Genomic DNA, 27,238 nt, shown 5'->3' with positions numbered 1-27,238 from the left:
CACTTTCTAAATGTGAGGTTAACTGATTGAGTAGAAAAGATGGTTTAGTGAGCTAAACGCTCACCCTGGACAGTGCTGTGATCTAAAAGTCACAAGCTTGAGTTTCCGCAAGCTTACAGCTTGATCGCTGAGAGGCCCTTCTGGGTAACCATGTGCGGCATAAATTTAGGAGAATAGAATGACATCATTAAATGGATCATTTCTCCCTGCCCGTGAATTGAGGCCTGCAAGCGGGAAAGGAAAGTCTCCCGTTCCCCCTGCCCTGCACGCTGTTGTGCTTATCAGACGCACAGGCAGAATGTATGTCTGCGCCGGTGTATATGTCCTGAAGCAGACACACCGAACTGTGGCACAGTCCCAACAATTCACATTGGTTGGTGTGGACCTGGTTTTGACTCATGAATAGCTAAATGCTGGATCGGGAATCCGGCAGATCCTACTCTATTCCAATTCTGCCTGCTTTGACCCCACTGACTCCCAGAGCAGACTCAGCACCAGCAGTTGCCAAAGGAGAAGCAGTTCGCACCATATATGGTGGGTGTTATGGCTGCCTGCTGTCTATCAAGACCTCCAGCTTCAAGCAGCAGGTTCCTTGAAATAACCAAGCGCTCCTGCTGCCTCTGCTAAAATTGTGTGTGACAGATTAAGCAGCAGATGTGACAAAACACTTGAAAGGTCCCAAGGCGAAACTTATTGCCTATGCCAATGCTTGTTTTCTATGCTTTCTGGTTTTAAACCTCGTTTTCGACCCTCATTCTGACTGTATATGGTGCTTGGCCAAGCACCACGAGACTGAGAAGTGCGATGCCGATTAACAACTGAAGCCGAAGGCGCTGCGGGAGCGACAGCCTGAAATCCTGTCAGCATGGTTGTCGCAACCATCCGATCTGTCTCTTTCCCGCTCTCGGGTCCCTTCACTGAGCCGTTCCCGTGGACATAGACACTCATCTACGTCCAGCAGTAAGTCTTGTCGCAAGCAGTTGAAGTTGTAGCATCCCCCGGCTTTGTCACCTCACAACATGGCTTCCCACGGCTTCTCACGCCTTCAGGCTGAGGACACTGTGCAAGTGTTTCCCTGGAGAACGATCGGGCCCTAAGGAGGTTACCTGCGCCTTGACTCTGTCCACGCTGGCAGGTTCGCTCGTGGCTGCAGTTAGGCCCATATCTTCATCGGTGCCGGTGTGCAGCCACTCCAGGTTCACGCCCGCAGCGCCGATCTGACTAGCTGCTCGTGTGAGGCCACCGCGCTCTTAGGTCAGCAAAGAACAGAGCTCGCGTTTTAGGATGCTTGGGGGATTATGGGTAAAGTAGCCCATCTGCTCCAACTCGATTTCGTAGGGGTAAAAGCCTGTGGGCAAGATTTAATCGATTGATTCTTAGCAGAGGCTGGTCTTGGGTCGCATGCATCTTGGGCTGTTAAGGAAGCCCAAGTCAATAAACGAGGGAGTGAACACATAAGTGCCATATATGTGAAGCATTTTTGCGAAATAAGTAAAATCGAGGCACCCACACACTTCCCCATCATCACATACACCATCATAGACTCACTCTGAAATATCCAAGTGTGTGTGTGTGTGTGTGTGTGTGTGTGTGTGTGTGTGTGTGTGTGTGTGTGTGTGTGTGTGTGTGTGTGTGTGTGTGTGCGCGCGCGCCTGTGTGTGCGCCTGTGTGTGTGCGCATGTGCCTGTGTGTGTGCGCGTGTGCCTGTGTGTGTGTGTGCGCCTGTGCCTGTTTGCGGGGATTCGGAGCCAGGGGACGGGCAGCCAGATACAAAAGCGTGATGCGCGCTCCCGTGGACAAATCTGAGACAGCAGAGGCGCGTGGCCGAATGCTGTCTCAGATTCCCCCGAAACTAACAACAATAGGTCCTGAGCTAGACAGCGCATGCTACGCATGCGCAGCTCTACGCTCGACCTAAAAAGTAATCATCCAGTACTTTATGTATTTGGTTGATTGTATACTAAGCCACGCTTCTCTGAGGGTCTGCTGTTCAGCATACACTACAGGAATAAATCACAATTAGGTCTTCAGGGAACCTGTTGAAAAATGATTTCTGAAGTGAACAAAGAGATACTATACTCAACATGGAGCACCGCCGCCAAAATGGAGCTTAAACTTGGAGTACAAAAGTATGATGTCTGGATGCAAAGTCTCCAAATTTGGGCAGCCAGACATTACCAGAATTATAGTGTGATGACAGTCTGTAGGATGTCCAAACTCTATTAAGCGGCACACACAAGGCCTGCAGATTCAAAGGACCAATATACCCTCAAAGACTGACATTACTTTACTAATATGATTCATGGCTATCTGCACCAGCATCTCTAATTAACCAAAGTGCATTCAGCCAACTGAAATATGTCCCATGCTTTTAGCCCAAATCTGAGAGTAAACCCCAACTGCATGCGTTTCAGAAAAGGCTTGAAAAATGTACTGTTCTGGCTAGCTTTCAACTGAAATGCCTGTTGTTGGAACTTTCAAGGACTAATATTGTACTGGGCCCACCATTAAAGAATGGAGTATGTCCCATGATCAGACTGTCATTCCTTTTAGCACTCTTGAGTAACCAAAAGCGGACACAGTCTTGTAAAAATAACTTCTCAATACATAAATGAGAGACTTGTCTCATCCCCAACCCTCTGCTGGAGTGATAGGAGATTCTGTACATCAAACAAAATGGGTCCTTGCCTTAGAAAGCATTCTGTGCTCTATATACAAGTGTAAAGTAGATGCATGATTCTTTGGCAGTCAGAACAGGCATTTTCAAATGGATGGTGTGTTTTTTCTGAGGCAGGTATTTTTTCTTCACTGTACAAGTGTGAGCCCTTTTAATCCTGGAGCAGTTGTTGCTAGGAAGTAAACTGTATGGTACCTGGTATTTACTGCTGGTGTCCCAGGTTCACCATTACACATACACTCCAATTAGATAATTAAGTTACTCAATTTAGACACTAGAATTCATTGTGGCAGTGTAGTCAAGTGGTCAAAACTTACTCTCAGATGTGTTAAAGCTACAGACACTGCATGACAAAGTAAACACGTAGTTTTACTTACAAGTCAGTAAAAAGAGCATGGAAAGTTATGATACACAATTAAAACGATATGATTCTCTCCTTCTGGGGCTGAGACTAAACTTTCTAATTGCTCTTGCACAATAGACTTTTATAGTATTGTCCTTATGGCCAGTGTTATTCTTCAGGGCAGTGCTTAGGCTGGCTGTGTACTTAAGGACTCATCTCCCACTTGCACCAACCAATTAGCTTAACGGGACCAAGCAGACAGAGATTCTGTAATATTAGCATTATCAATTGTACCTGACATTGGTCTACACCTCCAGTGAAAAACTTAGTTGGTTCCCATTGGAGATAGTAGAAACCTATTTTCAGAATTCACATCCAAGAATGTCACGAACAGAGTTGGACTGGCCTATAAGGTAGTCGGGCAGTGCCCAATGGGCTCACTGACAGGCCAGTGTTCGGGCCCGTTTTTGTCCATTTGTGGGTGTGTTTAATGGTCTGCTGAGCCGGTTTTACTGTTGATTTCGCCGATTTTTAAACAAACATTGCATGCTGTAAGGGTATATACAGGCCTACGCACACGCTATTCCTATTTCTACTTACAATAAGTGTACAGTAAGTGCAAACATATATTTAAGAGACCGAGTACATAATATTGTTTAGGAGCACCTCCTAAAAAAGTTTATGTACTCTGTCTCTCAAATATATGTTTGCACTTATTGTACACTTATTGTAAGTAGAAATAGGAATAGCTTGTGCATAGGCCTGTAAATACGCTTGTTTTTTGGACCGTAGAGTCTACCCTGAGGGCTCAGGGTGTTTTTCCTCACCTCGTGCACCGCTTGATTGCTTCTAGTTCTAATCACACATACTTAGGAGGCGCCATTTCCTCACACAGAAGAACACCCTATTGCATGCAGTAAGCTTAAATCAATACATTCTCCCATAGCCTGTAAAACACTTTACACAACATGTTTTTAAAAGTTGAAAAATTTCCCAATTTTCTCACATAGGCCATTTTTAATGATCTAATTCACTAATGGGGGCCACATTTATTTTGCTGCCCAGGGCGATTTTCTTTCTCAGTCCGGCTCTACTCTTGAATAACAACATAAGCACTCCAGCTCTTGCCTTATCCAGGATTAAGACAAAATAGCATTTATTCAGCACAAAAGTTCAATCCTCCCAATCTGATAGACTTCTAGCCACAGATTCCATACCGTAGAATTATCCCCAGGAGTCAGACATGCGCTCCCTCAATTTGTTCCTCAAGGAGAAGTTCAAAATGCTCATTCTCGCTCAGGTCCTGTCTGCTCTGGACCCAGGAGACTGGATGGTAGTGTTGGACTTCCAGGATGCGTATTTTTACATCCCGTCCTGTCTGACCACAAACGTTAGTCACCTGCAGTTCACGGTAGGTCACGATCACTTTTAGTTCGCTGTGCTTCCCTTTGGCCTTACCAGCACCCCTCGGATGCTCACCTAGGTGATAGCGGTGGTTGCAACTCAGCTGCAGAGATCAGACTGGCTGTTGAAGGCGGGCTTGCTCTGGGCGGTCGTCTCCCACCTCCAGACTACAGCAGATGTCCTGCATTCACTGGGGTTCACCATCAATGTGTCTAAATCAGACCCGACTCCTTCTCAGATGCTTCCTTTCATCTGAGCTGTTTTGGACATGGTGCAGCCTATCCTCCCTAAATGGCAAGTCTAGGATATTCAGGCTATGATACTGATGTTTCAGCCTCTATCCTGCATTTCGGTGAGACTGACTTTGAGGCTGCTGGGTTTCATGGCATCCTGTATCCTGCTTTTGACTTTGAAGTTCCAGTGAGTGCAGCATCAAGGAAATCTCTCCGACGTGGTCCAGATCTCGGAGAGAATTGCAAAAGATCTGCAATGGTGGTCAACAAACCGCAATTGGGTCAGTCGCAGACCCTCTCCCTTCCCCCAGACAGATCTGACAGTAGTGACAGATGTGTCACTCTTGGCATGGGGCTCCCATCTGGTAGAGGTGGAGATCAGAGGCCGTTGTTCTCCGGCGGAATCCCGACTCCACATCAACCTTTTGGAGCTCCGGGCTAGCCGGCTGGCATTGAAAGCCTTTCTACCCTCCATCAAATGCAGGTGTTCACGGACAGCACCACCGCCACGTAGTACTGCAACAAAAAGGCAGGGTTGGGACGTGGATACTGTATCAAGAGAGCCACGTGTCTCTGGCGGGCTTTCTGAATGCCAGAGCAGACCAACTCAGCTGCAGATGCCTAGCGATTCACAAATTGCATCTCCATCTGGAGATGGTGCAATGTCTCTTTCAGCAGTGGGGAGAGCTTTGGTTCGAACTATTCGCCACTGCAGAGAATGCGAAATGTCAGCAGTTCTGCACGTTGGAGTTTCCAACTCCGCTTTCACTCTAGATGCTTTTCATCTCGAGTGGAGCTTCAGCCTCCCGTACGCCTTTCTGCCCTTACCACTTCTGCCCAGCGTTCTCAAGAAGATCAGGAACGACCGGGTCCAACTAATCCTTGTGGCTCCGGACTGGGCACAGAGAGTCTGGTATCACAAGATGTTGAGCATGGTCATCGGTCCTCCGATCAGACTGTCCCTTCGGGAGGATCTTCTGTCGCAGCAGCAGTGGATGGTTCTAAACCTGTCAATGCTCCGCCTTCATGTGTGGAGATTAAGCGGCGACAGTTGACCTCTTTTGACCTTCCTCCCAAAGTCTGCAACGATATCTTGGCAGCTAGGCTTCCCTTCACCAAGTTAATATTTGTGGCATTGTGCACAGAAACATATACACACAAACACCCTTTTGTTCAAAAGGGGAGGGAACAGGAGGCTAAGGGCAGTCAGGGTAAGCTGGCCTCCAATAGACATGTATCACACACCAAGAAGCTACCTTGACTCAGTGTCTGATTCTTATTGACTGATGAGGCACACTATGCCAGATAACGTATGTGGTGTTGGGCATCTCAAAAAAATGTATGGACTGTCCTCACACACCACCAAGTGTCATGCTTCATCATAGGCAGTCCTCGCTCTTTAAAAACCACGTTTGATAAAGAGCGGGCCTACACCTGGAGACAGGGAGGCACTTCTATAACTAAGTGGGGGCCCGTGCTAAGAAAGTGAGTGAGTGATGTTAAAAATCGATGCAAAACACTGCTTGGAAATGTAATTGTGCAGAGTGTGCTTGATATTAAAACTAATAGTGGGTATGTGGTAAATAAATAAATAATTACCGGTACTATTTTTCTATGCATTAAATGAAAAGGATAGCTCAATAAATAAGAGGCAAAATCCGTGGTATCTGAGTCTTACGGGCTTTAATCAGATGGCTCGAGCCAATGGACCATCGGGTTCCATCACCTGCAAAGGTTCAGGAAGGGACAGACACAAGGAAAGGGGAATGGCATGGAATGGCAGCTGCAGCGCTTCATTAACATCATACAGTATATATAGTAAAACAGTACAATTGCATTGAATACAGTAGGCGTGACAAACGGAAGATAAGAACATATGGGCGTAAAAAGAAGGCGTGCACAGGACGTGCACGGAGACATGTGATGTAGACGTCACAGAAGTGTCATAAGTGGGTGGATACATGGAGGGGGCTACCTCGGCAGCTGGAACCTTTAACCTACTGGTGCGCGCAAACGGGCCATGACGTGTAACTGGGGAGAGCTGGGGGCTCTGACTTCTGGCACTAGAAGAGGAGACTAAAGTCTGGGATGTCAGAACGACCTGTACCTGTAGCATATCTGATATCTTGTGTTTGGAATACATGTTTCTTGAATTTAAAAGTCATCAGGGCAAAGGCTACTTGTCACTAAGGCTAGTGCGTGCATATATTTCTTAGTGTATTGCGTGTGCTATGAATCTTCTTTGGATATTAATTCAGTAATTCTCTTGCATGGAGACAGAAAGACTAGACTATGGATGAAGATGTTTATGCGGTTCGTTAGCTAGGAATGTGAAGCCGGGGGAGCTGAACTGATAACTATAGGCATAACATATTCTTGGCAGACAGGCAGGCAGGCCAGGCCGGGCACCGCGCTGCTTGGCAGGAAGTAAGTGAAGGGTCAGGGATGCGGGAGGGGCTGCATCGCTCCTCGGAGTGGTTTCAGGAGACTTGAATCTGGTGTCCGGGCCCTGTGAGGCCTAGAAACGGGTGCAACTCGATGATTTAAAGTGCACAATGTAAAGATGTTGGCAACATAGGCCTAATACTTGTTGCTTTCAGGAGGGACTGGATAACTAACATACTAACGTTGGACACAACTATAATTGCGTCTTTATTCGGTCAAGGGGGTAAATATGCATATTAATCATGCACATATAACATATGATGGGGAACACGTAGGGACACATGACAGGGCAAAATTCAATTTTCCTCATTCCCTCCTTGTTCCCTACGTTTCCTTCAGGAAACATCAATATTCATGATACCATCTATCTGTTCATACAGCATCATTTGCTCGTCTCTTATCTTATGGGAATGGGACTTTGGACTTGGAATACAAGAGGTAGCGCACAAGCCGCAAATCGCAGGGCCACATTGTAAACAAAGGCAACAACTGAATATGATCATTACTACTATTCCTAGGAATGACAGTACTTTCCATCCCCAGGCAGATATTATATTCCAGAGCCAACCGGACCATGTCCAGGTGCCTGGATTCTGGTGTAGCTGATGAGCTATTTTATGAAGTCTTGTTATTGCTGAATATACAGACGGTGCGTTATTAGGAATGAAAATGCAACAACTAGATCCGATGACTCTACAAGCTCCGCCCCTATCGGCCAGTATGACATCAAGAACAAGGCTGTTCTGAAGAACAACAAATCTCATAGCAGATTGCTCTTCTGTTAAGTTACCTAGGGCGAAAGTAGTCTCATTCACTACTGCTTCAAGGGTTCTGGTTAACCTGCGTATTAATTTACTATTCTGGACAGGACCTATGAAGAAAAAGAAACCTTTGTTGAAATCTGTATACTGTTCTAATGCAGTTTCAGTCTGATCGACAATTGGGGACTCGATCTCCCTTCTATGTCTGACGTGTACTAGATGGGTGTTTCTGTGATAATCGGATGGGGCTAGGAAAACTGGTGGCAGTAGGAAGGCAATGTAACATGTTCCATCCCAATCTAGGGGCAAACGTACATATGCGGTCTGACCACATACAAAATATGAATGACGTGAGGCTTTGAAAGTAGATTTCCCACTGTCACTATACTCGACCACAGTAGTACAATCACTGTGTCCTAGGTGTACTGAACCATTCTTTCTAACACATAACTCGCCTTTCACTGGTAGAACAGTTATAGAAGGTAAGTCTGGAGTAGTCTCGGACTGAACATTCAAAACCATGATATTGGAGGAAAAATTACCTAGATCATATACTTCATTTTCTAGATCTAATCCTGTCCTATGGGAAAGACCTTCCTTGTCTGGGACACATGTTCTATTCAAAAGGGACTTATCGTCTAAGGATGATGTCAACATAAACCATGCTCCACACGAACCATTGTGTGAAAACGGATAGGGAAAGAGTGGCAGAACTCCCTTCGGTGTCTGGAAAGGGGGGAGTCGACCACACACCCAACAATTAGTGGCATTGCTGGTCTGGTGTGAATAGTGTAACATACGGATGAAAGTATTGTTGCGCATTGCAAGTCGGTAGGATAACTCGTGAGGGGGTAGGTCACTAAATGTGTGCTCTACTGTATCATTAGATGAAAGATGTACATGTGAATCAAGAGGAGGAAAAAATACATGAAAAACATAACTTATACTTGTGATCGTAAGACTCAGAAATAACATAAACAATAACGTAACAATATATCTGCTTCGCAGACGTTTACAGTAACGTATTTTCTTGGAGTTTCTATCTCTCTCACTATGTGGGTCTATCTCATACATGTCAGGAACCTGTCTAACCGCTTCACCCGAGAGGGACTTAAACAATTAAACTGTCTGACTTGCTAGACCTCAGTTTTAATTTATACTCCTGCTGCGGAGTTTTCTCTAACAGGGGAAGTTTTGAGTCAGTATCGGGGCAGTCCTTGAAAAAGGTCTTTGGACGAAGTCCATGGAAACGCTTGATGTGGCTGGAGTGTAGCCAGCCCTTCCTGCCTTCCAGTTTCACAGCGGTCCTTGTGGTCATCAGAACAAGTTTTGGCTCCTTCCAGCGGGGCTCCAGCGGGCTTGAACGATCGAAATTCCTAACGAGGACGAGGTCACCTGGAACGACCTCGTGCGGTTTCACCTGGGTGTTGTCTGGAAAGGCAGCCGCGACCTGTGAACGACAAGAGAGTAGTGCAGACATCAAGGAAGCTAGGTAATCTGTCAGCATATTACTGTCAACATCGGTGATTTTACGAGGCATAGGTGTACCCCACATGTTTGGGGGACGACCAAACACAACTTCAAAAGGTGACAGACCTGATCGGGAGTGAGCAACCATTCTCATGTAGAAAAGGGCAACCGGCAGGGCTACCATCCAATCTACACCTTTCTCGGCACAGACCTTCGCTATACGTATTTTCAGAGTTTGATTGTGTCTCTCTACGAGGCCAGCTGCCTCGGGGTGTCGCACGCAGTGGAACTTCCACTGGTACCCTAACAGAAGAGATACTTGTTTCATGAGTTCGGATGAGAATGGCTGTCCGTTATCTGAATACACGACCCTGGGCAAACCATAGCGAGGGAAGAACTCACGAACCAACTGCTTGGCAGTGGTCGCGGCAGTATAATCTGGGACTGGATATGCTTCTGTCCATCTGGACAAAGCGCATACAACTACGAGGAAATACTTGAAACCTCGACATCGATCCATCTGAATATAATCCATTTGGAGGACTTCAAAAGGGTGGTCAGGAGGATGGAATCCACCTTGTTCCACCGGAACACCTTTACCTGGATTGAACTGACAACAGATCATGCAGGTACGCACTTCCTGCTTCGCAGCTGCTCGTAGATGCTTATTAAACCAAAGGTTCTGGATGCTGTCTAACATGGCTTTTTCTCCTAAATGTGCTGGACTATGTGCTGTATTAATAATGACTTGAACCATAGAGTCGGGGAGAAACCATGTGGCTTTTCCCTTCGTCAACCATCCTTGATCTGTCTGGACCCCTCCTTGTTCAGACCATTTCTTGATTTCCTCTGGGGTAGCATGTGTCTGGATGTCTAATACGTCTTGTGTAGGGTCCTTAACTGTCATACAAGTTGTCGGGACTGGAACGTCTGTCTTTGTTATGTTAACTGGAATGTCTGGAGTCTGAGCTGTAAGTTTGGCTGTTCGATCTGCTAGATCGTTACCTTGGGAAATGGCGTCAGTGGCTTTCGTATGTGCTTTGCACTTCATAATGGCAATGGCTGTCGGTAAATGTATTGCATCTAACAGAGCTTGAATGAGGGGGCCATTCTGAATCTTGGCTCCATGAGAGGTCATGAAACCTCTTTCTTGCCAGAGGACTCCAAAGTCATGTACGACTCCGAATGCATAACGTGAATCTGTATATATGTTTACTTTCAGGTTCTTGGCTCGTATGCAGGCTTGGGTCAGAGCGATGAGCTCTGCTGCTTGAGCAGACAAGGTGTCAATACGATGTGTTTCTATAACTTCAGTTTCAGTAGTCACTGCATACGCGGCTACTAATTCTCCTGTACTTGTTCTCATACATGAACCATCCACGTAAAGTGTCAGGTCTGGATCAGGTAATGCAATGTCCGTCAAGTCTTGTCTTGGCTTTGTCATGGTGTTAATAACTTCCACACAGTCATGTGTGGCAGGATTTGAAACAGTCGAGGGTAACAGTGTAGCAGGATTTAATACGTTGCAGCGTCTGATTTCTATGTGTGGCTGGAACAGTGTCAGTTCATATCCTGTTAAACGTGCAATTGTCAAGTGCTGAGTCTGTGTTCGGTTTAAAAGAACTTCCACGGAGTGTGGGACCTGTACTGTCAGGGAGTGTCCTAACACTATGGAATCACTTTGTCTGATAGCTAGAGCTGTGGCTGCAACCGACTTGAGGCACGCAGGCAGAGCCTGGGCCACTGGATCTAATGTGCTAGAAAAATAAGCACAAGGCTTGTGTTGTCCTGCTTGATCTTGTGTGAGAACAGATAATGCTGTACCATCACGTTCAGTAACAAAAAGCGTAAAAGGCTTACTATAGTTTGGTGTCGCTAACACAGGAGCGTTACATAAAGCTTTCTTTAACTCGTTGAAAACAAGTGTATGTTCCTGGGTCCAAGGGAGGACAGTCGATGTGGCTGCCTCCTGTGTTGTTAACTGTATCAGTGGTTTGGCTAGATATGCGTACTGAGGAATCCATTGTCTGCAGTAAGAAGTGAGGCTGATAAAAGCTCGTACCTCCTTCTGTGTCTTGGGCTGTGGAAGATGTGCAATTAACTGAATACGGTCAGGTGTCAACTGTCTACCCCTCTTGGACAACAAGTGTCCAAGGTATACCACTTGTTGGACACAGAATTGCAGTTTCGAAGGGGACACCTTGTGCCCCATTTCTGCCAGGAAATACAAGACTGTCAGTGACGCACGTTCGCAGTCACGTTCTGTACGGGCTGTGATCAATAGATCATCGACATACTGGAGCAGGGCAGTGTCAGTTGGCATGTGAATACTGTCTAGTTGTCTTTTAAGTGCTTGACCGTAAATACTAGGACTTTCTGTGAAACCTTGAGGTGCACGTGTGAATTTATAACTTCTTCCATTTAAACAGAATCCGAAAAGGAACTGGCTGTCTGGATGAATGGGGACACTAAAGAATGCGTTCTTGAGATCAATAACAGTAAAGAACGTAGCTTCAGAATCAATGGCAGTCAATAGGGAAGAGATATCTGGAACCACTGGGTACTGGGGTATGATACATTTATTAAGTTCTCAAAGGTCAATCACTAATCGATAAACTGGAGGTGCATTTGGGTCAGTACGTTTAAGAATCGGAATGATAGGAGAATTACATACATTGGAGTCAGTTTCTACAACTACTCCTTGAGCAATGAGCTCGTCAATAATTTTTGATAAGGCTGCTACAGCCTCAGGTGGCAATTTGTATTGTCGAATTCGGGGTAATACAACTCCTTGTTTCAGAGTGACACGATATGGTGTAATGTGCATACAACCTAATAAATAAATAATTACCGGTACTATTTTTCTATGCATTAAATGAAAAGGATAGCTCAATAAATAAGAGGCAAAATCCGTGGTATCTGAGTCTTACGGGCTTTAATCAGATGGCTCGAGCCAATGGACCATCGGGTTCCATCACCTGCAAAGGTTCAGGAAGGGACAGACACAAGGAAAGGGGAATGGCATGGAATGGCAGCTGCAGCATCTCATTAACATCATACAGTATATATAGTAAAACAGTATAATTGCATTGAATACAGTAGGCGTAACAAGTGACAAACGGAAGATAAGAACATATGGGCGTAAAAAGAAGGCGTGCACAGGACGTGCACGGAGACATGTGATGTAGACGTCACAGAAGTGTCATAAGTGGGTGGATACATGGAGGGGGCTACCTCGGCAGCTGGAACCTTTAACCTACATCAGTTGGACCTTGCGCCCATAAATGCTGTGGTACATTCAGTAATCTTGGATCAAAATCACGTAACACATAATGTCCTTTAAAATCACGTAAAAACAATCTCACTCCTTCCGGAGAGCAGCAAATAACAGCTCCTAATTCTTTCAACGTTTTAATACCAAGTAAATTTTCAGGACACTACGGCCCCTCGCGGCGGGATGCCTGGCTTTCACCTTGTGGATACCCTGCCGGGGTATCTCACAGGGGAATACCAGGACGGGTTCCCTAAGCAAGCGCCTTGATACCTTCGGGTGATACGTGCGCTATATAAGTCGCAATACATACATACATACATACATACATACATACATACATGATTTCGTAAGTAACAAGTCTGTAGTTCGGGACAATGAACCAACTTCTAGAGAAACTGGTTTCGATATTTCGTTAACAATAGGCTTTCCTGAAAATCCCAGGGAAACATTTCTTGAGCCTGAGAGTGGAGCCCCTGGAACCTCGTCATGACTGATGGTAGTCCTACTTGCCCCTGTATCAATCAGAAACTTTCTGTCTTTCCCTAATACTTGACTGTGTACATAGGGACCCTCTTGATCTACAGGAACCTCGATGAGAGGCAAGCCAACCTCCCTCTCTAGGCTGTTTCATGAATACTGCTGATATTCTGGATAGTCTGACTGTGCATACTGGTACATCTGCTGTGTAACGTGTTGTGTGGCAGCTATGGGCTGCGGTACTGTAACTGTCTGTTGTGCGTTCTGCGGTGGTTGCGAATTTTGCGGAACATGTTCCTGTCTAGGAGGACGCGGTCTCTCTTTCGTCTTACCTGTAGCTATGTTGTGTTTCAGAACTGCACATTCGTTTATGTAATGACCTGGCTGTTTACAGTAATTGCATGTCCCTTTAACGGGAGCTGCAGAAGGACTAGTCTGAGCCGTACCCCTCTTCTGACCATCTGCTGGAACAGACTGTGCAACTAGTACTTTCATTTTCGTGTCTTTCATACGTCTCCTTTCGTGTTCTTGCTCTTCCCTGATTCTGTTCTGGTGATACTGTAACATCTGTAGCATTTGGGACGGAGTATTAGCTTGCCAGGTACTCTCAACTTTTAATACTCGATTTTTAACTTGTGGTAAAGAATTCTCAACTAGTTTAGTAACAAAAAGATGTGGATACGACTCACTACTTGTTTTCAAACCGCTATTTATAATGAAACATTTCTCAAATCTGGAATAAAAATCACTAGTGTCTTCGTCTTGTTTCTGTTTACAGGCTGAGATGGCATCCCAGTCTTCCTTTTTCGTGGCTAGTAATCTTGGCAAGACTTGTATTAACAACTCGGGCAATTCTTTGGCTTTAGCCCCAAGACCAGTACCTGGGACTCGTGTGTTATCTTCATTCTCTAACGCGGTCCAGTCAATCTTTTTCTCTCCCACCTCCCATTCTTTTTCTTTGAGTTTTTCATATATGCCCGCAGGCAACAGGACCTTTAACATTTTGATGATATCGGGATACGTGTATTCTCCCATACGGAGCATGTCTTTTAACTCTCGGTGGAACCCTGCTGGATCTTTATCGTGACAGGGCACTAACTTTTTCATCTCGAGTAGTTCTATTTTCGTTATAGGGGTGTAAACAAATACTCGTTCGAGCTCACCCCCCGTTCCCTTAACACTTCTCGCAACGGATTCTGTCTATCTATGTAGAATGGGGGTGAAACAGGAACAAAATGCGGAGTCAGGAACGTTCTGTATTTGTGGCGCTGTTCTAAAATGACACTAATTAAATCGGTATCTAGACCTTTCCATCGGTTTAGGAGTAACTCGTTCAATACATTATATAATGGACCTGGATCAGAATGCTGATCCTCGTACAGTGTAATGAGGTGCTGGATCATGTACATACCCACCAGTCGCTGCTCGGCTGGGGGCAGCTTCAGAAACATTTGAGCCACTACTTCGTCTGAATACGTGGCAGAGTCACTAGTCCATCGAACTGCTGATCGGGCTAGTTCTTGTTCATACATGGTACTAAGCTCACTGTAACCTATTCGTAGTTTCAGAACTTTATCGGTAGCCTGGAATATTTGTTCAAGAGAACACTGTTCTGGTACGGGAGGAGGAAAAACTTTCTTGTAGTCTAGGCGTGTGTGTCTATCAGAAGGTCTCGTCCTACCTACATACGCTATTCTGGTGGGATTCTCGTTGTCTACATCTTCGTCTGAAGAGTCATTCTCTTTCTCTGCTACTATTCTTGCTTTCTCCCTCTCGTGTATGCCTATGATTTCTTTACGAATCTTTCTGTACATCGTTTCTATACTATTCTGTGTCTTGTGTTTTCCGTCTGCTATATTGTCACTCCATCTTGTCAGGACTTTCATCTCTTCTGGATTTTTATTAGGACGATCCTGTTCTCTTATTAAACAATTTATTAAAAATTGTAAAATCATGTCTTGAATCTCGACTTTCCTGTGTGCCATAGCTTCGTGAATACTTTCTGGTTTCTCCCCTGTTCGGATGAAATGATATATTCTGTCTAAATCTTCTTTCATATCTGATATGGTAATCAAAAAGTTTGCAACTCGTCGTAAACGTACGGAATGCAATATCATGTGATCTTCACCTGGCACTGGGTCATATCTACAATCGTTAAGGAACCGTTTGAGTGCTTCGTACGTGGCCACTTTTGGCGTACGCTGTAATGCTGCGTCTCTCAGCGTCAGGCGCTTTGTTTGAGGCGGGGTGATAGGAATACCTCCCCCTGCTCCTCCTGAACTAGAATCGTCAATTAATACTGAGTGTGCGGCTGCTGGTAACGTGACTGGTAAAGTAGGTGTACGTAATGTGGGTTGGTTCCGGGGGTACCGGCATATGGACAGGATTCCCGGGACCCACGGCTGGAGGAACAGTGATTACGTTAATAACAGGGTGCTGAGGTTGAACAGGAGGAGCAGGATTCGGGTTAGCATATTCTGGGACAGTGTCGTCTAAGTAGGAAGAAAGGAAGATTTCGGCTGCGGTCGGTTTATGACGTAGCTTAATCGGGACCAATGGTGGCGGTAAATTACAGAGTGTTTCCGGGGTCGCCTTAGGCAAACCCTCGGCGAGAATGGGATACATACCTTTAATAAGGGCATTTCTTTGTCTGTCTGATTGTTCTGCTCTAACTCGTTCACCTTCTTCTAGTAATTCCCTTTCTTGGGCTTTTTCTGAGGATTCCCTACTTAGTTCTGCTTTTCTGAATTCCTTTTCAGTTCTCTTATGCGATTCTTTACGCCACAATTCTATGGCATCTTTCTGGGATTGTCTGGCTTTCTTTTTCCATAATGCTTCTTCTACTCTCATGATGCACTCGGCATCCCATGTTCCTGAGACAGGCCATCTATATTTCTCTTCGAGATCTTTGGTGTAGTCCACCCATAAATCTAGATACAGTATGGCATCTAAGCCATGCTTATGATACATGAAATGTCCAGGACTGTCCCTAGGAGGGACAGGAACTGATTCTTCGAGTAACCCTTTTCTGGTTTTTATCTGACGTAACTTAGAAAACAGCGGCATATTTAAACCGTACTTGAACTTGAACACAATACACAATGAACACAGTAATGACTAGCAAACAATCACTCATACCACGATATCAAAAAATACATTAACAACAGTTCGAACAGATAGTACCTAATACATTGAAAACATAATACTTGAATTTCTCGAGAACAGACTTACTAGAATTACTGGATGCACTGCTAAAACAGTACAGAACGGATGCACTGCTAAAACAGTACAGAACATACCGGTCTCCTAAAGAGACACGTCATACCGTATCCACCTAAGTGAACACGTCGGACCGGATCTGTGTACCCAAACCCGTCGGACCGGGCACAAATTAATGAACCCGTCTAGATACTTCCCCAGCAACGGTACTCACCGGGAAGCAAAACTGAAGGCCTCGGACTGGACTGGACTGGACTGCTACGACGTCTGGTTACTGCTACGCACTACGCATGCGCTTCGGGCTTCGGAAACAGGTGGGCCTCCGGATACCTCGGACCTTGCTCTCTCGGCTTGGGCTCTGGTCGGGACGATCCGCCTTCCTCACCGCCTCGTCTGGATGCCGGACCGCAGTCTCCGTCTCCTCCGTGGGCCTGAGGGAGACTTGAAGCAGAAATATCTGCACGTGCACAGTAGGGGTCCGTCACGGCTGTAGAAGGGTCAGGGGGCCTGCGTTACATCGCCGGCGCGTGGGGAAGGGGCTCGTGCCTGTTCGGGCGCCATTATGTGGTAAATAAATAAATAATTACCAGTACTATTTTTCTATGCATTAAATGAAAAGGATAGCTCAATAAATAAGAGGCAAAGTCCGTGGTATCTGAGTCTTACGGGCTTTAATCAGATGGCTCGAGCCAATGGACCATCGGGTTCCATCACCTGCAAAGGTTCAGGAAGGGACAGACACAAGGAAAGGGGAATGGCATGGAATGGCAGCTGCAGCGCCTCATTAACATCATACAGTATATATAGTAAAACAGTACAATTGCATTGAATACAGTAGGCGTAACAAGTGACAAACGGAAGATAAGAACATATGGGCGTAAAAAGAAGGCGTGCACAGGACGTGCACGGAGACATGTGATGTAGACGTCACAGAAGTGTCATAAGTGGGTGGATACATGGAGGGGGCTACCTCGGCAGCTGGAACCTTTAACCTACTGGTGCGCGCAAACGGGCCATGACGTGTAACTGGGGAGAGCTGGGGGCTCTGACTTCTGGCACTAGAAGAGGAGACTAAAGTCTGGGATGTCAGAACGACCTGTACCTGTAGCATATCTGATATCTTGTGTTTGGAGTACATGTTGCTTGAATCTAAAAGTCATCAGGGCAAAGGCTACTTGTCACTAAGGCTAGTGCGTGCATATATTTCTTAGTGTATTGCGTGTGCTATGAATCTTCTTTGGATATTAATTCAGTAATTCTCTTGCATGGAGACAGAAAGACTAGACTATGGATGAAGATGTTTATGCGGTTCGTTAGCTAGGAATGTGAAGCCGGGGGAGCTGAACTGATAACTATAGGCATAACATATTCTTGGTAGACAGGCAGGCAGGCCAGGCCGGGCACCGCGCTGCTTGGCAGGAAGTAAGTGAAGGGTCAGGGATGCGGGAGGGGCTGCATCGCTCCTCGGAGTGGTTTCAGGAGACTTGAGGCTTGAATCTGGTGTCCGGGCCCTGTGAGGCCTAGAAACGGGTGCAACTCGATGATTTAAAGTGCACAATGTAAAGATGTTGGCAACATAGGCCTAATACTTGTTGCTTTCAGGAGGGACTGGATAACTAACATACTAACGTTGGACACAACTATAATTGCGTCTTTATTCGGTCAAGGGGGTAAATATGCATATTAATCATGCACATATAACATATGATGGGGAACACGTAGGGACACATGACAGGGCAAAATTCAATTTTCCTCAGGTACTAGGGATAATAGTACCCCATCCCCCTCTGTGTTGCCAACCTGATTCTGCCGTAGTGCCAGGAGGGTCCATGGCATTCATCAGGGCGTAAAAGAAAAAGGGGGCTCCTATCTTCTCTCTAAGAGACTAAGATGAATCCACCTGGTACCAGCGGGGAAGAAGCGAGGATGGAGCATAGGAGCACCATGAGGGATGCACCTTGAGGCAAGAGTGACTACAGGGGTCCCTCAACTCCTCCCTTCCCATGGGACATTCCTACCCCTTTTCTGGGGTTATTTGAAATTTCATGGTAGAGTTGGACCAGAGCCATCCTACAAAAGTGGATTCATCTTAGTCTCTTAGAGACCAGATAGGAGCCCCCTTTTTCAGTCATCACTTTGCCTACTTCTTACTCTCCGCCTCAACCCTCCAAGGAAGAGAAGCGACTTCACCATCTGGACCCAAAAAGAGTATTGTCGTGCTACCTTGACCGCACACAAGAGTTCCGGTTGGGCGACCAACTCTTCGTGGGGTATGTCTGAGCAAAGAAAGGACAGGCGATACAAAAGAGCACCATCTCGTGGTGGATTGTGCTCTGTATCAAATTCTGCTATGCACTGGCTAAGAAACAATCCCCTGAGGGTTTGCATGCTTATTCCACCAGAGCTAAAGCTGCCACCACTGCATTAGCATGCACAGTTCCAGTCCTAGACATCTGCCAAATAGCAACGATGGCTTCCCTGCACACGTTTACCAAGCATGACTGCCAGGTCTGTAGGAATTGGCATTTTGCCTGTTTGGTCCTGTAGGACATCCTCGTGTGAAATTGGTTCAGGGACTAACCTCTAGACAGGTATTGCTTGGGTATCTGTTCAAAGGAAAGGTGTCTGCGGATAGAAGTCTTTATCAGATAAACAAGTTACTTACCTTCAGTAATGCCTTATCTGGTAGAGTCTTTATCTAGATGTAGATTCCTTACCGACCAATCCATCCTCCCTACCCTCTAAACGGATTTTTAGGGTAAGGACTTTTACCTTTCAGGACCCTAGTATTCCACACCAGTGGTCAGTGTGCTTCGGGGCTCCACGCTTCTGTTGAGGAAAGTTGCAAAAAGTAACTGATGTCAGTGCGCTGGGGAGGTACCTAAATAGGCACCATGCACATCACTTCCAGAGTGGCAGACGACGCCACCTACCGGCGAGCAGGGGTACTGCTCAAGAAAAATGTCCAGATCCAGTTTGATGCCTGGGGATAATTCTAAGTTGAGGAAAATGCAGCAAAATAGTCTCTACCAGATAAGGCGTTACCGAAGGTAAGTAACTTGTTGTTCTGCTCTCATTGATAAGGACTCTGCCTATAGATTGAAACTGGGAGAGATCGGAGTGTAAAAGAAGTCTAAAGTTAATTTTATTTTGACTTTGACTCCTACTTCGAAGCCACTATTCTAATATCAAAACCTGACACCATTCCCTCTATTTGCCACACACATATTCCTTTGAATCGCTTTTTAGGTGTTGCCTAGACAGTGTATGTGTTGTCTCTTCTAACCTATTTGTTCTCTAACAATGTGCGTAGAGGCCTCCATTGGTTGGCTTCCCTGTCATTTGCTTACTTCTTATTGGTCCGCTGCCTGTAGGCTTCTTTCCTCTCCTTGTGGTTTTCCCTCCTGCTAGCTTGGACACATTACTTGTATCCTTCCACTGCTCTTTATTTTAGGCAGTACTTTTTCTTTGTGCTTAAGCACTCTACCAGCTGCATCTTTGCCAGCTAGCTTCCTCATGTAATTCTCCACACTCAGTGTGCCTCATGCCCTTCCTCCCCGACTCGTCTGTGTTGCTTTCCCCATCTCTCATTCCTCCCTCACTTGTGTTTCTGCGCCCATGCCTCATCTGTGTTGCTTCCTCCACTAACCTACCCTCCTTGCCTCACCTGTGTTGCTTACTCCCACCTACCCTTCCTGCCTCATCTGTGTTGCTTCCCAAAACGCACCCTCCCTCATCTGTGTTGCTTCCTCCCTGCCTCATCTGTGTTGCTTCCTCCCTGCCTCATCTGTGTTGCTTCCCCAACCCTCCCTTCCTCATGTGTTACTTCCATCCCTGCTTCATCTGTATTGCTTCTCCCCATGCCTCATCTGTGTTCCTAACAAGCCTGCCTCATCTGTGTTGATTCCCTCCACCCACCCTCCCTGCCTTCCTCATGTGTTGCTTCCCCCAATCCTCATCTGTGTTGCTTCAAATCACCCACACCGCCTCATGTGTGATGCTTCCTCCGCCTTATCTGTGTTGTTTCAATTATGCCTTATTTGTGTTGGTTCATTCCTGCCTCATCTGTATTGCTCTCCCTATTCACCCACCCAGCTTGCCTCCTCTGTGTTGCTTTCCCCACCCACCAACACTCCCTACCTCATCTATGTTGCTTCCACCCACCCACCATATTGCATATGTGTTGATTCCCTCACAAGCCTCTTAGGTGTTGCTTTCCCACACCCACATCACTCCCAGTCTCATCTGTGTTGCTTCCCCTAATTCCTCGTCCTTTGCACCCACGTGTTGCTTCCCCCACCCACCTTGCCTCTTTTGTTTGTTCACCATGCCTCATCTGTGTTGCTTGCCCCACCCTCATTGCCTCATCTGTTTTGCCTAACTCTGCCTCATCTATGTTGCATCTCCGAACCCACTCTCCCTGCGTCATCTGTGTTGCTTCTCCCCGCCCACCCTCCGTGTCAACTGTGTTGCTTCTCCCCACCCACCCTGCATCATCTGTGTTGCTTCTCCCCACCCACCCTGCATCATGTGCTGCTTCTCCCCACTCACCCTCCCTCCATCATATGTGTTGCTTCTCCCCACCCACCCACCCTCCCTCCCTGCGTCATCTGTGTTGCTTCTAATGCGTCATATTTGTTGCTTTTAATGCATCATCTTTTTTGCTTCTCCCCACCCACCCTCCCTGCGTCATCTGTGTTGATTCTACCCTGCATTCTACTTTGCTTCCTCTGTTGCTTACTGCAAGCCTCATCGGTGCCCTACCCACCGCCTACCCTGCCTCAACTGTGCTGCTTCCCCTATCCACCCGCCATCTCCGCCTCATCTGTGTTGTTTCATCTCGCGTCATCTGTTGCCTCCCCACCTCATCTGTGCTTCTTCCCCACCCACCTGTTTCTCATCTGTGCTGCTTCCCCACCCACCCCACCTCATCTGTACTGCTTCACCACCCACCCACCCTCCCTCATCTGTGCCCCTTTCCCACCCGCTCCACCTCACCTGTGCTGCTTCCCCACCCACCCCTCCTCACCTGTGCTACTGCCCCACCTCACCTGTGCTACTGCCCCACCTCACCTGTGCTACTGCCCCACCTCACCTGTGCTACTGCCCCACCTCACCTGTGCTGCTTCCCCACCTCACCTGTGCTGCTTCCCCACCTCACCTGTGCTGCTTCCCCACCTCACCTGTGCTGCTTCCCCACCTCACCTGTGCTGCTTCCCTACCTCATCTGTGCTGCTTCCCCACCCACCCCACCTCATCTGTGCTGCTTCCCCACCCACCCGCCCCACCTCATCTGTACTGCTTCCCCACCCACCCGCCCCACCTCATCTGTACTGCTTCCCCACCCACCCGCCCCACCTCATCTGTGCCTCTTCAATCCTCTCTGCTGCATCCCCGCCCGCCCCACCTCATCTGTGCTGCATCCCCAACCGCCCGCCCCACCTCATCTGTGCTACAGCCCCACCCGCTCACCCCACCTCATCTGTGCTGCTTAGCCACCCACCCGCACTACCTCATCTGTGCAGTTTTCCCACCCGCCCACCCCACCTCATCTGTGCAGTTTCCCCACCCGCCCACCACACCTCATCTGTGCAGTTTCCCCACCCGCCCACCCCACCTCATCTGTGCAGTTTCCCCACCCGCCCACCCCACCTCATCTGTGCAGTTTCCCCACCCGCCCACCCCACCTGTGCAGTTTCCCCACCCGCCCACCCCACCTGTGCAGTTTCCCCACCCGCCCACCCGTGCAGTTTCCCCACCCGCCCACCCCACCTCATCTGTGTTGCTTCACCCACCCGCCCACCTCATCTGTTTTGCTTCAATGCTTCATCTGAGTTGCTTCCCCCAACCACCCGCCGTGCCTCATCTGTTGCTTCCACCCCATCTCATTTGTGTTGCTTCAAATCAGCAGTCACTTTATTATTTCACTTGTTATTTTTTATTCAGTTTCTACTCCTAATTCCGGTGGGTGAGAACAGTACTCTTTAGAGCGAGCATGTCTATAGATTTTGAAAGGAAGGTGAGTGCTCCTGATGTACAGAAAGCTGAAAAGGACAGTTCATTCAGATTTTAGAACAAACTCAGGAAAAGTTACAACATGGATTCTTTGCCACCTTTTCACTCCTAAAATAATCCTGTTTCTTCTCGATTTCAATAAATGCCCTCGTATAAGCTTAGAGGGAAAATGTAACGGTTTTAGTTATTTCGGTTTTGTTGAAGATTGTTCTTTATTCAGATTGCTTCTGTTCTCAGAATACAGTGGCGACCTTTTCCAGTAAGTCAGATTAATATGTTGTGTGCCAACTACTGATGATGCCAAGGTTTCTAATGTGTATGGGTTTTGCTTCTCTACAGGTCAGCTTTAGTAGGCGTTGGGTCCCCACCCGAGGAGTCGTTCTCCATCTTGGTCATCTGTATCATGGCAGTCGCCCTGGGGACGCCGGTACTGCTGCTTCTGGTCGGAGGCCTTGTTGTGTTCATCTGGAAGAAAAAACAGTACTCTGACTATGAGCCAATAAACTGAGCTGGTGTGGCAGTGCATTAAAGAAAGCCAAACCCCAACACAAATAAGTCTCCCTATTAAGCAGGGGCTAGAAGTGGGTTTCAGAGGCAGGGGCCTGCATCTTGTTAGTATCCAGAAAGGTGTTGAAGGTCTTGGCAGCTGAATTCGTTGCCCTCGCCACTTCACTGGTTTCCTATTGTATTGGTGTTTTACTCTTAATTTGGTTTCTCAGCTCGTTGGCTATCAATCCATAAAGTTTCTCCTCTTGTTCAAGCACAAAAGATACATGATGGATGTGCTCTGTGACAAAGCCGAAAGTTGAAATGCTTATCTTCATAAAGTGAGAGCCGGAAAATGGACATGAAAGTGTACTGTTGAGTGCCTGCCATGGAGAGTGGCGTAGCACCACCAAAGTGCTCCCATCATCAAGCCTTGGAAAAAAGTGTTCTCCAGTGGTCAGTGAAACCCCTCCTTCTATAGAGTTGTGTACTTGTTAAATGACGCCTTCTTTATCAGGAGCAGGGGGAGGTCTTGCGCGCACAGCCTGCCTTAAAGTGTTTCTTCCCTCCCTGCAGAAAAGAACTCTGGATCAAAGTTCCTTGCTGCTTTATCAATACAATCATTCCTAGATTTACCAGTGGCCTTGAAGGTGCCTTGTAATGTTTGCACATGACCTGGATAAAATCCAGTGGCAATCCTCCTTGTTAGATATGTATATATTTTCAATGTAAGCACGTATAGGCTATTCGTATTGTTTAGAGAGACTCGGCACCAGGAGAAGCAGAAGGCCAGTATGCCTCTGCATACCCACTTGGCTGCTGAGCACTGATTAACCCTTGTTCTGTGGGGGTCAAGCGGCAGACTGATTGGTTTTCCCTGTGAGCATAACAAGTGCATAATTTCTGCTGCATCTCATTGCCTTTTGAACATTCCCTCTTCTCTGCTCCATGAAGCAGCAAAAGTGTCTGCAGCTGCATATTCCTTTGTAATGTACACCTTCTACGTAGCAACTCCTGTTTTGTTACAAAAAAATATAGGGCAGCTTTTATTCATGATAGTGAGCATCTTTTGTTACATATTGGAATATCAGTTTTTATTAAGTGAGTGTTATCCTGTGTTTAGAATAAAGAAACACATGTTTAATAATACAGTTGTCGTGAAAACTGACTTGCTGAGAGCAAGGTTTTTGGCTTCTCTCATTGTCCTGGTACTTTTTGCTTGGACACTGAAAACCCTGCATTTGCACTTATACCCCTTTGTTTTCTGTTTTGGGACAACTGTATTTATTTCTCATTTTTATGGGGCTTGGCCTACGAGAAAATGGGTGAGGATGTTTCAGAAGTTAAAACAGTGCACTAAAGTATTCATGTTCAGTAGCCATGCTGAGGGTTTACAGAATCTTGACTTTCTCGAACATGCAGGGGTGGTGAAGATAAGGTACCAGATTAAGGCTTGTATGCGTGAAGCAGGTGCTTCCACTGTAAACGACGTGCCTCTTTCCCATTGTAAAGGCTGTCTTCCTTAACAAATGGCTATCATCAGAACTAGCCTCAAAATTAGACTATTTAATGAGAAAAATGTTGTTGAACCCTTATGGTCCGGTCATTCTGAAGGTTCAATCATGTTAATTGAGAAGCACCATACAAATATTGTCCCGGAGTGTGACTCCCAAGCACCTGCAAGTCGACAAAAGTTGCTTTGTGTTTGGTCGGCTAGCATTATCGTCCTGCTGCCTATGAGTGCAATATAATTTAGTGCCCACAATATGCAGTTCTTGAGAAGCTTGGACTGAATAATTACTTCGGACAAAGAAATTAAGATGACCAGGTTGGGGTATTTCAGAGGTTCACATGCTTTGAATATCCCCCCATGTCTCCTGATGGTGCTCAATATTGTATACTCATGAATTTTAGAAGGATGCTCACATTGTTTGTAGATCTTCTATCATCCTTACCTAACTGCACAAATACTGAAATGGACTGTCTTTTTCTTATCTTTTTTCAACCAATGTCCAGTAAGTATCTTTTTTTCTATTTCTGCAGCCAGCACAACCTAACCAGGCTCCTCCTTGTCTAATTCTTTTGTGCTTGTACATGTCTGCACTGGATATCCATTGTATTCTAGTGTATTTTGTTAATTCTAAATTCCTCATCTTCAGGCTGAATTGTTGCATGGCCTTAGTCAAGTCAAGTCAAAATATATGTTTATTATGACCTTAGTCTTTAAACAATACAGTGAGTAAAACGCCGAGTTGAGTATGCGACATAAAATTGTACACTTATTATTTTTAAAAACGTGTCCATTAAAATATCATACACACCATTATTAAAACTACAAGATTTATATACAAATGTTAAATGCATGGCCTTAGAAGGATCCTGGTCTATAGGGAATTTCAAAGGTTTCTTCATCTTAGTAGGGCTGGAGCAGTATCATTAATGTGTCAATCAGTGTATAGCCAAGTGTAAAAAGATAGACTGATTTAACAAATTGGAAATCACCCGTTTAGCCACTATTTGGTAGGATGAATGATTGGTTGAGAACGGGACTGTTTGAAAGACCTATTTAGTGAGGGTATCATGATACACATGAGCACATCTTAAGGAGATCATTCTTAATGGTAAATCCATCAGTGAATCCAGTGCTTTTTTGGAGGCCTCACCTATGTTGGTTTGTATGGCTAGGTAGCGGATTTATCAGAGGGAGAGTCTGAATAAGTGTAAGTAATCATTAACTGTTCCTCTTATTGTTATGATAAAACATGGTATCTATTAGTACCAGTGTAGGCAACACAGTCCACATTCCTCATGTTTTGTTTAGGATGTATGTCATTAACATAGTGTTGACTGTTGATTTTCTTCAAAATAGAAGTTCTGTTTCTTATTAGGGCTCTTTTTTGATAGGGACTTGTCTCAGGTAGGGTTTCATTGTTTTTCCTTAATACAGTAGAGCTTTCTTAGAAAACAAGCTGTGAATCTCATTGTGCACAACCCCAGCTCTCTTTGTACTTGTTTGTATGTATTTAACCAATATTTTTGATACCATCTGTCTCTGCACACCTTATGACTCTAAATGCCTCCCTGTCTTGTTTTTGTAGCACACCCCTTGATGTCCTGGGAAGCGGCCTGTTGTCTCTTTGCTTTAATTTCCTTTGCCTCTTTCCACACTTGTTCAGTTGAATATACCCTTTAATTTTTCAGCCCTCCCTTATTAGTACTGATCCAATTTATATGTGTGCATTCTCTCTACATCCTATATTTGTATGCATTCCTCCTCTTCTCTGTACCCAACTCTTTCGTTCCATGCCATTTTCTCTTTGCATCACCCTCACTGAAGCTTTGCATGCATCCCTACTCATTTTGCATGCTTCAATTTATCTACAAACTTTAGACCATGTCTTCGGGGTCTGTGCATGTTTTGTGACCGGTGGGTAATACTGATTTAGTGAATTCCTTGGTAAGCACTAAATCACTATTTCAAGAAATAAGTAAAATTGCCAAGAACTCAAAACTAAATGTTTACAGTGGTGCATTTATATTCTGTTCTGTAATGTTTCTGTTTGAAGGGTAACTGACAGAGGAGGCTGTACTACCAAGAATTGCCATGTTTGCCAATCACAATGTTTGTTTTTATTGATTAAAAAGATTACTGATTTAAGTTTGTATACTAGCATTGGAAATCTCTTTGTATGTTACCGAAAAACAAATATCATTGGAAATCTCTTTGTATGTTACCAAAAATACAAATTAAAATAAAAACATGTGGCGCACATTAAAAACAGACAGTTATGTTGGGAGTCCATGTCTTTATGGAGAGATGCTGAATCAGTTCATGTCTGTCTGCACTTATGTATTATAGAACAACAGTCCCAGGGAGTTGATTTACTGGCCATGGTGCAGGCATTAGATAAAATATTTTCTAAAATGAAGACTGAGACTGACTCATGTGTTTTATGTTTTTCTGAATGAATGCAAGTTTGAACTGTGAATTTATTCTAGATTCACATGCTATGTGCCCCCTGTCATCTCATGGTTGGGCTATGAAATGTATCTTGTTGACTTAAAGACTTGGTGGAGTCAGCCTGACCACAAACCCAGAGAAACCACACATGATACATTTTCAGGCTGCCAGTCAAGCTTGCCCGCGTTATCTTCACACTGCCTTTAAAATCCTATAAGACAAAATCTGAAAGAGACACGTTAGTATTAGATTCCTTACCTTCGAATATCCCCAGGCGTCAGACTGGATCCGGAAACTTTTGCGTAGCAGTACCCTTGCGCGTCGGTAGGAGTCGTCTGCGGCTCCGAGTCCGTCGTCAGCGTCGTGGGCGCCGTGATGACGTCGTCGGAGTACTTAGACGCCGCCTCCGCGTGCTGACGTCAGTTCTTTTTTCCGCGCCAGCAAGCGCAGATCTGGAAAAAGCAGTAACCCTA

The 27,238-nt window shown here is 45.8% G+C and overlaps 1 protein-coding gene across 1 annotated transcript in view; it reads left to right on the top strand.

The window, feature by feature from the left end:
- GLMP (glycosylated lysosomal membrane protein) overlaps positions 1-26,587 on the top strand; it is a 107,062-nt gene extending 80,475 nt beyond the window's left edge. The window contains exons 6-7 of the mRNA XM_078670074.1: positions 22,658-24,985; positions 25,177-26,587. Of these exons, the coding sequence (XP_078526200.1) occupies positions 22,658-22,826 (169 nt within the window). The 3' untranslated portion in view covers positions 22,827-24,985; positions 25,177-26,587. The remainder of the gene's footprint in view (positions 1-22,657; positions 24,986-25,176) is intronic.
- The last annotated feature ends 651 nt before the right edge of the window (positions 26,588-27,238 follow it).

The sequence above is a fragment of the Lissotriton helveticus genome, chromosome 12, assembly GCF_964261635.1.
Source record: "Lissotriton helveticus chromosome 12, aLisHel1.1, whole genome shotgun sequence".
Taxonomy (NCBI): Eukaryota; Metazoa; Chordata; class Amphibia; order Caudata; family Salamandridae; genus Lissotriton; species Lissotriton helveticus.
Note: the sequence above shows the minus strand (reverse complement) of the source record. Positions and strands in the feature narration are given on the sequence as shown.